At 42.9% G+C, this 12,494-nt stretch overlaps 1 protein-coding gene across 1 annotated transcript in view; it reads left to right on the forward strand.

Annotated features, from left to right (window-relative positions):
- Nucleotides 1–12,494, forward strand: part of LOC122551068 (neurobeachin) — a 991,558-nt gene that overhangs the window by 211,611 nt on the left and 767,453 nt on the right. Inside the window, exon 19 of the mRNA XM_087988254.1 lies at nucleotides 4,744–4,825. Coding sequence (XP_087844380.1) covers nucleotides 4,744–4,825 — 82 coding nt within the window. The remainder of the gene's footprint in view (nucleotides 1–4,743; nucleotides 4,826–12,494) is intronic.

A 12,494-nucleotide genomic window follows, 5' to 3' on the forward strand; every position in this document is an offset into this window, starting at 1 on the left:
ATGGTTATTCAGTACGTGGATGATGTTCTGGTCACCTCCGAAACAGGAACAGCACCTTCGAGTCATGCTGGACTACTTGTACTTCCAAGGATATAAAGCCAATTTTAACATGGCTCAAGTGTTGCAGTAAGAGGTTGTGTATGTGGGGCCAAATATTTCAGTGGGTAAAAGAGAGCTTATTCAGGACAGAACTGCAACAATTCGGAAGCCCACGCACCCGCTACTATCCAGGAGCTCAGATCCTTTTTAGGACTGTTGTGACAATGCTGTCACTTTAACAAGGTTATTTTGTCCTTGGGTTTTTTAAGAGAGGCCGTAAAGGCAGGCATGCTGACATATGTGGAAAGACCCTAGTTTAACAATCTCTCCTGCCTGTAAGAACTGGTGTTTGAATTTGCCTTTTGCCAAAGAGTATGTTTATGGGATGTTATGAGATTTGCAGCAGTTCTTTAGTTAAGTTGCCATATTGAGTTGGTTGGGTTTTCAAATAATTAAGTTATTTTAAATTCTGTTTTCTCCTCTTCGTGTTTCAACTGTATAGGTTAAATAAATTCTGCTTTACTTAAAGCCAAATGGTTTGACCAGTTGCATCATACCTGGGATATCTACTTTACGTCTGCTTTAAAATAAGAAAAGGTTAGGTTCTAGGCTACTTTCTTGAAATGTTTTGAAGGGGTCTGGCCTGGTCCGTAACACTGTTGAACTTGAACAGGAATTGGATTTATTCCTATACATAACTAGCACAGCTACTGAATGATTGCTTAAAGGGCAAGAGAACACCAAAGGAGGTTACTACTCTCATGGAAAAGCAAGAGGCTTTTAAGGACCTAAAAAAGGTCATATGCTCGGCACCACCTTTGGGAATTCCTGCCAATTGGAAGCTATTTACAATTTTTGCAAATGAAAAGGAAGAATGCATGACAGCCATACTGATGCAAGAACATGGGATTTACAAAAACTCATTGGATACTACTCGGCAAAAAAGTAGCCCTGCGATGCAGAAGCTGCTTGAGGTCCATGGAAGCCGCATGTCAGGCTGTAGTGACCAGCGACAGTTTAGTCCTTGACCAAAAACTAACTGTTAAGTGTCCCCACATAGTACATGCCTTACTGTCATTGAATAGAGTATCACAAATGACAGCAGTCAAATAGACCTGCTGGATAGCAGTCTTAGAAGCCCCCAATCTCCACATCATACAGGCCAGCCCAGTTAACCTTGTAACTATGCTCCCAGTATCCAGACAGCAAGAAGAGGGAGGAGGCAGTTATGTAGAAGAACATGACTGTGTGAAAATTTTAAAACAAATAGACAAAGCAGCTGTACCAGCAGAGGAACCTCTGCAGAACCCTGGACCTCATTCTCTTTATGGACGGTCCTCTTTCATTGAAATGGTATCAGAACAGTGGGATGGGTAGTCACCAATCTACATAAAGTCATGATAAAAGGTAGATACCCTGCTGGAGCATCTGCCCAACAGATGGAGCTAAGTGATTTGTCAGAAGCATGCAAGATGGCAGAGGAACAGACAACTAATAGCTACATGGATTCCTGCTATGCATTTTGAATAGCCTATGATTTTGGGCCATTATGGCAAAAGAGGGGATTTCTTACAGTTGCAGATACCCCCATCCAAAATGGGAATGAAATCTACTTGAAGCTGTACAATTACCCCAAGAAGTTTCCATCCTGAAATGTAAAGCCTGTACCAAAGAAAACCCCACAGAAGCCCGAGGAAATGCTCTGGCTGACCAGTTGGTACTTACTTTGTGTGCAAACACAAGGCCTACGTCGGTTTTCCCTCATCATGGACTGGATCATGTTAGTTGAGTTACGTCGCTCCCCCTTGTCCATCATGCATTCTCTCTATATTGAAAATACAGCATGAGCAAATGTTTGAGAGATGTTCCTTGCCATCCTGCCCCCCTCCCAAGGAACTGCCAAATTAGCAAGGGTTTCCATTAACATATCAGTCATCTAAGAACTGGTAGCCAATGATATCTCCCAAGCTTTAGATAAGATTAGCACTGAAATGGTGGCCATCCAGAAAACAGCTTTGCAGAACTGGATAGTCCTTGATTGGATATTAGCAAAGAAAGGAGGCACTTGTGCCCTGATTGGAGCAGAATTCTATACCTAGATCCCTGACAACTCTGAGTGGATCACTGATCTGATAGCACACATTAGGAAAGGAATGGACATTGAAATGGCCTCTCTCCTCCACTTTGTGGAGTTGGGTACGGGCTGGTTGGGATCCTTGGGAACCTCACTGGTGCAGGAAATGGCCTTCTTTGTTCTAATGGTTCTTATCTTGTATTGTCTCTTTTTGTTCATCAAATGTTGCTGACAACAGTTGGCTTCTGCTGCAACTCTGCAGGTTATGCTCCTGGAAGATAAGCAACCCATGAGGCAACCATTCTTGCATAGAAAGCGTACCTAGAACAATAGCTCTGTAGACTCGAGGTCTACAGAATATGCAGCTGCAGTTACTTCTCCTTAAGACGTAGATAAGAACACTTCACACTAATTAGTGCTCTTGAATTACTTAATCTGTTACAATACTAAGTAGGTTTTAGTTAAGATTATTCAGATAATCAGAGATATATATTCTGAAGTATTTATAGATTCACTGATCACTAAAAGCGTGAGGGAAAAGATTCAAATAAAATTGAGAGCAAACCAGTCATAGACAATAAAAACCACCCTCATATCATTATGGGGAGAAATAAATAGGCCATGGAATGTGAGTTGAGCATTAGGTGTAACCACACAACTCTGTTGGAACTGATACTATAACAATGAGCAAAAAATCAATAATCTTTTGTATTTTTGTAATGAGGTTAGTAATGAATTTAAAAGGTCCTGAAGTGATAGGCAAGTATCCAATTAATTGGCAGTTAACATGATGTAGCTGGCAAATGCCTAGGCAGGAATTTAGTTGAATAAAGTGTCCATTGTGAAAGCCTGCAGAAAGGAGATGTGTGTCTGGGAAACATGAAGAAGGACCGGGGTGGACCACATGTCTGCCCATCTCTTTGCCGTTCAGTGAAATGATTAGCTTAATTGGAAATACATTGAAATTGCTGAGTGCAGCAGTATTTCCCTTGGGGTAAGGACTATCAACAGTTAAACTTTATACATGACTGTAAGTAAATTACTGAGGGAAGCCTGTGCCAGAGATGCAATTACGAAGGGATATCTCAGCACCTCCAAACAGACCCCACCACCAAGGATATATTTCCCTCCCCTCCCCTATCAGCGTTCTGGAAAGACCACTCCCTCCGCGACTCCCTCGTCAGGTCCACACCGCCCACCAACCCAACCTCCACTCCCGGCACCTTCCCCTGCAACCACAAGAAATGCAAAACTTGCGCCCACACTTCCCCCCTCACTTCCCTCCAATGCCCCAAGGGATCCTTCCATATCCACCACAAATTCACCTGCACCTCCACACACATCATTTACTGCATCCGTTGCACCCGATGTGGCCTTCTCTACATTGGGGAGTCGCCGCCTACTTGCGGAACATTTCAGAGAACACCTATGGGACACCCGCACCAACCAACCCAACTGCCCTGTGGCTGAACACTTTAACTCCCCCTCCCACTCCGCCAAGGACATGCAGGTCCTTGGCCTCCTCCATCGCCAGACCATGGCAACACGACGCCTGGAGGAAGAGCGCCTCATCTTCCACCTAGGAACCCTCCAACCACAAGGGATGAATGCAGATTTCTCCAGCTTCATTTCCCATCCCCCCACCTTCTCTCAGTCCCAACCCTCAGACTCAGCACCGCCTTCTTGACCTGCAATCTTCTTCCTGACGTCTCCGCCCCCATCCCCTCTTTGGCCTATCACCCTCACCTTAACCTCCTTCCACCTATCACATTCCCAACGCCCCTCCCCCAAGTCCCTCCTCCCTACCTTTTATCATAGCCTGCTTGGCACACCTTCCTCATTTCTGAAGAAGGGCTTATGCCCGAAACGTCGATTCTCCTGCATTTTCAGCACTGTGTAAGTTAAGACATTCTGAAGCTTTTTAGGTGCCTTATTGTTCTGAGTAATGAAGTTGTAGTGAAAATAAAACTGCAATAAAGGTTACCTGATACCATCCCGTGACTCGGACTCTCATTGGAAACTGAGATCTAACACCATATCATAATAGAGACATAAAAAGATCAAAACTGGAAATGTAATTTGAATTCGATGATGTACAGAAAACCAAATAAAGATTTAAAAGGTGGATGGACTTGGGGAAGAGCTAAGAGATAATAGAAAACACATCATGCTTTAATTCCTTAAAGCTCCAACACTAATTTTCTTCTCAGAAATGAGTCTCCACACTGTCATAATTTTCTTTAATGACATGTTGCCCAATAATATAGGTTCAAAACATAATCACTCCTGAATTCACTGGTCTCAACCTTTTCAGCCACTTTTAATGTAGAATCAGTGAATGAGTACAGAAAGGTCATAGTATTGCAGTCATTTCAGTGTCACCTCTATTAGCTTCTGCTAGCATGCTGTCGAGAAAAGCAAGGTGTATCTGATAACCACTTAATAGATTTTTAGTTTTAACTGTACATGTGTGTACTCCAGAGGTCTTCCATCATAACAATGGGAGTTGATCATCTCACCATTTCTATCACGGCAAATTCTATACTAATGTCAGGAAATTGTTAGAAACTATGGAAGTGTTCTTACTAATGTGAAGGAGTTTACTCATATCTTTTACATTTTGTTTATAGATTTTGACTGAACAAGTGTGTACGCAAGTTGTTCACAAGCCTCATCCAGAACCTGACTCAACGATAAAAATTCAAAACCCAAGTAAGTACAGATAATGGTTAGTATTAGCTTCAGATCATGCAATCCTTCAACTACATTTATAGCACAGATGTAGAATGATATTGACCATGTCTTGGATGACTGTATATTGATGAAATTATAATGTACTTTGAAGATCTGTTTCCAGATCATTTCTAATTCATTGTTGTAAAACAATTTGAAAATTGGTATATTTTACACTCTTTTTGTAATGTGTGATAGGTCTTTACATATAAATGTACATTTATTGAAAGCAGAACATTATAGACACACACGAGTTAGAAAGGTTTTCTCAATTGCAATTTCAAGTTAAAGCTTCTATGATGCTCCCTTTAATGTTTTTCCCTTTTAACTTTAAATGGTGCTGTGATGTGAAAATGTTGATAAGATAAGTAGAATAGTAATTCATAGTCACTTCCAAAGTCTTAGCCTTTTGCTTGTCACCGTGCAGCCAGATTAAACCATAATAAACTGTGGTTCTAATTGGTTGAACCTACGTAAAATATTTTAGAAAATGAATGCCCAACAAAGTTGATCACTTTTTCATATATTCCTTAATCTGTTCTTTTAAAAAAAAGTCTCCAGTTAAGCTATCCTACTCACTTCAAAGACTTCCTTTGGAACTTGTTTTACATTTCCTCCCTAAGGGCATAGTGGGTCACGTAGGTTGCAGCAATTCCATAAGGCAGCTCACCAGTACCTTCTCAAGGGCAACTGGAGATGGGCAATAAAAGCTGTCTCAACCAGCAGTAACCACATGAATGAATAAATATAGTCAAGAAATAACTCAGATGTGACTTATTTAATGAATGTTTCTGCCTGGAATAATCAGCAAGTGTCGTGTTAAATGTGGAAAAGTATTGTTAAACAGAGAGACCTCGGTGTACAGGTGCATAATTCTTTGAAAGTTGAGTTACACTTGCCTTCATTGCTTAGACCGTTGAATATAGAAGTTGGTATGTCATGTTGCAGTTGTACAGGACGGTTAGTGAGGCCACACTTGGAGTATTGCGTACAGTTCTAGTCACCCTGCCATAAAAAGGATATTATTAAATTGAAAAGATTTACAAGGATGTTGCTAGGACTGGAGGTTTTAAGTTATTGGGAGAGAGGCTGGATAGGCTGGGACCTTTTTCACTGGAGTGTAGGAGATTGAGGGGTGACCTTTATAGAGGTTCATAAAATCATGTGGAGTGTAGATAAGGTGAACAGCAAAGGTCTTTTGCCTAGGGTAGGGGAGTTCAAAAGTAGACAAGATATTTTTAAGTTGACAGGAGAAAGATTTAAAATGGATTTGAGAAGCAACTTTTTCACACATGGGTAGTTCGTATGTGGGAGGAAGTGGGAGATGTGGGTGCACTTTATAACTTAAAGTATCCTGTAAGCTTTATAAACAGCTCTTTCAACATGCATTGCAGCTTTAAAAAGTTGTGCACATATCTCTTTTTTTGAAATGCATTTAATTCTCTCCTAATCCATCCTACCAAGTATGTCCATAAGACCATAAGAAATAGGAGCGGAAATAAGGCCATTCAGCCCATCGAGTCCACTCCACCATTCAATCATGGCTGATGGGCATTTCAACTCCACTTACCCGCATTCTCCCTGTAGCCCTTAATTCCTTGTGACATCAAGAATTTATCAATTTCTGCCTTGAAGACATTTAGCGTCCCAGCCTCCACTGCACTCTGTGGCAATGAATTCCACAGGCCCACCACTCTCTGCTGAAGAAATGTCTCCGCATTTCTGTTCTGAATTTACCCCCTCTAATTCTAAGGCTGTGTCCACGGGTCCTAGTCTCCTCGCCTAACGGAAACAATTTCCTAGCGTCCACCCTTTCCAAGCCATGTATTATCTTGTAAATTTCTATTAGATCTCCCCTTAATCTTCTAAACTCCAATGAATACAATCCCAGGATCCTCAGCTGTTCCCCATATGTTAGACCTACCATTCCAGGGATCATCCGTGTGAATCTCCGCTGGACACGCTCCAGTGCCAGTATGTCCTTCCTGAGGTGTGGGGACCAAAACTGGATGCAGTACTCCAAATGGGGCCTAACCAGAGATTTATAAAGTCTCAGTAGCACAACAGTGCTTTTATATTCCAACCCTCATGAGATAATTGACAACATTGCATTTGCTTTCTTAATCACGGACTCAACCTGCATGTTTACCTTTAGAGAATCCTCAACTAGCACTCCCAGATCCCTCTTTACTTTGGCTTTACGAATTTTCTCACCGTTTAGAAAGTAGTCCATGCTTGTATTCTTTTTTCCAAAGTGCAAGACCTCGCATTTGCTCACATTGAATCCCATCAGCCATTTCCTGGACCACTCCTCCAAACTGTCTAGATCCTTCTGCAGCCTCCCCACTTCCTCAGTACTACCTGCCTGTCCACCTAACTTTGTATCATCGGCAAACTTCGCTAGAATGCCCCCAGTCCCTTCATCCAGATCATTAATATATAATGTGAACAGCTGCGGCCCCAACACTGAACCCTGCGGGACACCGCTTGTCACCGGCTGCCAATCCGAAAAAGAACCTTTTATCCCAACTCTCTGCCTTTTGTCAGACAGCCAATCCTCAATCCATACCAGTAGCTCACCTTGAACACCATGCGCCCTCACCTTGCTCAGCAGCCTCCCATGTGGCACCTTATCAAAGGCCTTTTGGAAGTCTAGGTAGATAACATCCACTGGGTTTCCCCGTCTAACCTACTTGTCACCTCTTCAAGGAACTCCAACAGGTTTGTCAGGTACGATATCCCCTTACTAAATCCATGTTGACTTGTTCTAATCCGACCCTGCTCTTCCAAGAATTTAGAAACCTCATCCTTAATGATGGATTCTAGAATTTTACCAACAACCGAGGTTAGGCTAATTGGCTTATAATTTTCCATCTTTTGCCTTGATCCTTTCTTGAACAAGGGGGTTACAACAGCGATCTTCCAATCATCTGGGACTTTCCCTGACTCCAGTGACTTTTGAAAGATCTCAACCAACGCCTCCGCTATTTTCTCAGCCACCTCCCTCAGAACTCTAAGATGTAACCCATCAGGGCCAGGAGATTTATCAATTTTAAGACCTTTTAGCTTTTCTAGCACTTTCTCTTTTGTAATGGCAACCATACTCAACTCAGCCCCCCGACTGTGAGTGTGTCTTTGTGAGTGTGTGTATGTGAGTGAGTGAGGCTTTGTGAGTATGTCTGAGTGAGTCTTTGTGTGTGTATGTGAGTGAGTGTGAGTACGTGTGTGTCTGAGTCTTTGTGAGTGCGTGAATATGTGAGTGAGTCTTTGTGAGTTTGTGTGTATGTGAGTGAGTGAGTCTTTGTGAATGTGTGTGAGTCTTTGTGTGTGTGAATATGTGAGTGAGTTTTTGTGTGCGCGTGTGAAAGAGTCTTTGTGAGTGTATATATGTGTGAGTCTTTGTGAGTGTGTGAATATGTGAGTAAATGAGTGTGTGTATGCGAGAGTGCGTGACACGGTCCATGAAATGAGCAGCTGAAGGAAGCAGGGTGCTCACTCTTCCTCTATGACAAAACAAGAGAGATTCACCAAAAACTTGACAAAAAAACAAACAGCATGGAGAAACAGTGCAAGGTCTAAGTTCAAACTGGTCATTTCCTGTCCATTTGTCCACATTGAAGTTGTTTATATTGAAGCTTTATCACCTTTACTGGAACTTGTAATCAATATTACTTCACCCAATTGCAGCAAGGATTATGAGAATTTAAAGGACAAAATGTTTCTGGGCATCTCTGAAGGTGAAATGTGAAAGTTGGCTGAGTATTACTCCTCTCATTAATAACTGTCGAATGAATCCAGTGCCCAGTGTAAGCTGCACAGACTAGGCATCTCCTGTCTCAGTCAGATCAGACCCAACTCTGAATGAGGGTCACTCCTATTCATCTTAATTCTTCCCAGGGCAGGTAAGCCAGGTTTCCTGTTAGAGTTTTCTGTTCTTCCTTATAAGGATGTGGGTGTCACTGACTGGGCCCAGCATTTATTGCCCATCCCTAGGTACTCATGAGAAGGTGGGAGTGAGCCGCCTCCTTGAACCGTTGCAGACCATGTGCTGTGGGCTGACCCACAATGGTCTTAGGGAGGGAATTCCAAGATTTTGACCCAATGACAGTGAAGGAACAGCGATATGTTTCCAAGTCAGGATGGTGAGTGGCTTGGAGAGGTACATGCAGGGGGTGGTGTTCTCTTGTATTTGCTGCCCTTGTCCTTCTCGATGGGAGTGGTTGTGGGTTTGGAAAGTGATGTCAGAGGATATTTGAATTTCTGCAGTGTATCTTGTAGATAGTACACACTGCTGCTACTGAGCGTCGGTGGTGGAGGGATTGGATGTTTGTAGATGTGGTGCCAATCAAGTGGGCTGCTTTGTCCCTGATGATTCAAGCTTCTTGAGCGTTGTTGAGTGTTGAGGCAAGTGGGGAATATTTCATCTTTTGCCTTGATCCTTTCTTGAACAAGGGGGTTACAACAGCGATCTTCCAATCATCCGGGACTTTCCCTGACTCCAGTGACTTTTGAAAGATCTCAACCAACGCCTCCGCTATTTCCTCAGCCACCTCCCTCAGAACTCTAGGATGTAGCCCATCGGGGCCAGGAGATTTATCAATTTTAAGACCTTTTAGCTTTTCCAGCACTTTCTCTTTTATAATGGCAACCATACTTAACTCAGCCCCCTGACTCCCTTTAATTGTTGGGATATTACTCATGTCTTCCACTGTGAAGACTGACGCAAAGTACTTATTAAGTTCTCCAGCTCTTTCCTTATCTCCCATCAGTAGGCTTCCAGCATCAGTTTGAAGTGGCCCAATGTCTACTCTTGCCTGTCGTTTGTTTCTTATGTATTGAAAGAAACTTTTACTATCATTTCTAATATTACTGGCTAGCCTACCTTCATATTTGATCCTCCCTCCTTATTTCTCTCTTTGTTATCTTCTGTTTGTTTTTGTAGCCTTCCCAATCTTCAGATTTCCCAGTGCTCTTGGCCACGTTATAGGCTCTCTCTTTTTCTTTGATAGATTTCCAGACTTCCTTTGTCAGCCATGGCTGTCTAATCCCTCCCCGGATAATCTTTCTCTTTTTGGGGATGAACCTCTGTACAGTGTCCTCAATTTTACCCACAAACTCCTGCCATTTTTGCTCTACTGTCTTCCCTGCTAGGCTCTGCTTCCAGTCCATTTTTGTCAGTTCTTCTCTCATGCCCTCATAATTTCCTTTATTTAACTGTAACACCGTTACATCCGATTTTGCCTTCTCTCTTTCAAACTGCAGACTGAACTCTACCATATTATGATCCCTGCTTCCTAAGTGTTCCCTTACTTTGAGATTTTTTATAAAGTGAAGAGAGATTAGATTAGATTAGATTACTTAGTGTGGAAACAGGACCTTCGGCCCAACAAGTCCACACCGCCCCGCCAAAGCACAACCCACCCATACCCCTAACCTAACACTACGGGCAATTTAGCACGGCCAATTCACCTGACCTGCACATCTTTGGACTGTGGGAGGAAACCGGAGCACCCGGAGGAAACCCACGCAGACACGGGGAGAACGTGCAAACTCCACACAGTCAGTCGCCTGAGTCGGGAATTGAACCCGGGTCTCTGGTGCTGTGAGGCAGCAGTGCTAACCACTGTGCCACCGTGCCGCCCCAAAGTCTGGTTCATTACATAGCACTAGGCCCAGAATAGCCTGCTCCCTTGTGGGCTCCATGACAAGCTGTTCCAAAAAGCCATCCTGTAAGCATTCCATGAATTCCCTTTCTTTGGATCCACTGGCAACATTATTTACTCAGTCCACCTGCATATCAAGTCCACTCGCCATTCAATCATGGCTAATGGGCATTTCAATGCCACTTACCCGCACTCTCCCTGTATCCCTTAATTCCTTGTGAAATTAAGAATTTATCAATCTCTGCCTTGAAGACATTTAGCATCCTGGTCTCCACTGTGCTCCTTGGCAATGAATTCCACAGGCCCACCACTCTGGCTGAAGAAATGTCTCCTCATTTCTGTTCTAAATTGACCCCCTCTAATTCTAAAGCTGTGCCCTCAGATCCTAGTATCCCTGCCTGACCGAAATAATTTCCCAGTGTCCTCCCTTTCTAAGCCATGAATTATCTTGTAAGTTTCTATTAGATCTCCCCTCAATCTTCTAAACTCTAATGAATACAATTCCAGGATCCTCAACCGTTCATCGTATGTTTAGGCGTACCGTTCCAGAGATCATCCGTGTGAATCTCTGCTGGACACGCTCCACTGCCAATATCGATGCATACTTTTCTGCATTGAATTTGTTCTGCCATCTATCTGCCTTTCTCGCCAACCTATGTCCTTTTACTGTCTATTACTATCCTGCATATTGTCCTTCGTATTTTCAAGTTTTGTGTCATCAGATTTTGAGATCCCACAAATCCAGTTCCTTGGTAGTTCCAATACGGACACCTGGTGAAATCCACAATAATTTTCTCCAGTCTGAGAAAATAAATGTTTAACCGCTGTCTCTCAGCCAGTTTTATCGATGATATTCCTGTTCCTTTTATACCATGGTTCAGCATTATTGCTATGTCTGTTATGTGGCATTTCATCAAATGTCTTTTTACAATCTGTGTACACTACAACAATCGCATTACTCTTATCAACCCCCTCTGTTGCCTCTTCAAAGAGTTTTGTCGAGTTAATTAAATACAATGGAGAGGGATAAGTGTGCACTACAGGGCAAGAGTTATAGATGGGGGCAGGGAAATTATGATGCTGTGAGGCATGACTTAGGATGTGTGGCCTGGAAAAGTAAGCTTCAAGGCAAGGGTGTAATTGATATGTGGAGCCTGTTCAAGGAGCAACTATTGAGTGTCCTTGATAAGTATGTGCCCGTCAGGCAGGGAGGAAAGGGTCGTGCGAGGGAGCCGTGGTTTAATAAGGAATTGGAATCCCTTGTTAAATGGAAGAGGGCGGCCTATGTAAAGATGAGGCGTGAAGGTTCAATTGGGGCGATTGAGAGTTATAAGGTAGCCAGGAAGGACCTGAAGAGAGAGCTAAAAGCAGCAAGGAGGGGACATGAAAGGTCCTTAGTTGGTAGGATTAAGGAAAACCCTAAGGCTTTCTATAGGTATGTCAGGAATAAAAGAATGACTAGGGTAGGAATAGGTCCAGTCAAGGATAGTAGTGGGAAGTTGCGTGTGGAGGCTGAAGAGATTGGGGAGACACTGAATGAATACTTTTCGTCACTATTCAATCAGGAACAGGACATTGTTGTCAATGTGAGTACTGAGTCACAATTAAGTAGAATGGATGGCTTTGAGGTATGTAGAGAAGAGGTGTTGGAAATTCTGGAAAGGGTGAAAATAGATAAGTCCCCTGGGCCTGATGGCATTTATCCTAGGATTCTCTGGGAAGCAAGGGAGGAGATTGCAGAGCCATTGGCCTTGATTTTTATGTCCTCGTTGTCTACAGGAGTAGTACCAGAAGATTGGAGGATAGCAAATGTGGTTCCCTTGTTCAAGAAGGGGAGTAGGGATAACCCTAGAAACTATAGGCCGGTGAGTCTCACTTCTGTTGGCAAAATCTTAGAGAGAATTGTAAGGGATAGGATTTATGAACATCTGGATAGGAATAATGTGATCAAGGATAGTCAGCATGGTTTTGTGAAGGGCAGGTCG

Source organism: Chiloscyllium plagiosum, unplaced genomic scaffold (genome assembly GCF_037043375.1).
Source record: "Chiloscyllium plagiosum isolate Xiang-an unplaced genomic scaffold, Cpla_swu_hap1 HiC_scaffold_6, whole genome shotgun sequence".
In the NCBI taxonomy this organism is placed as follows: Eukaryota; Metazoa; Chordata; class Chondrichthyes; order Orectolobiformes; family Hemiscylliidae; genus Chiloscyllium; species Chiloscyllium plagiosum.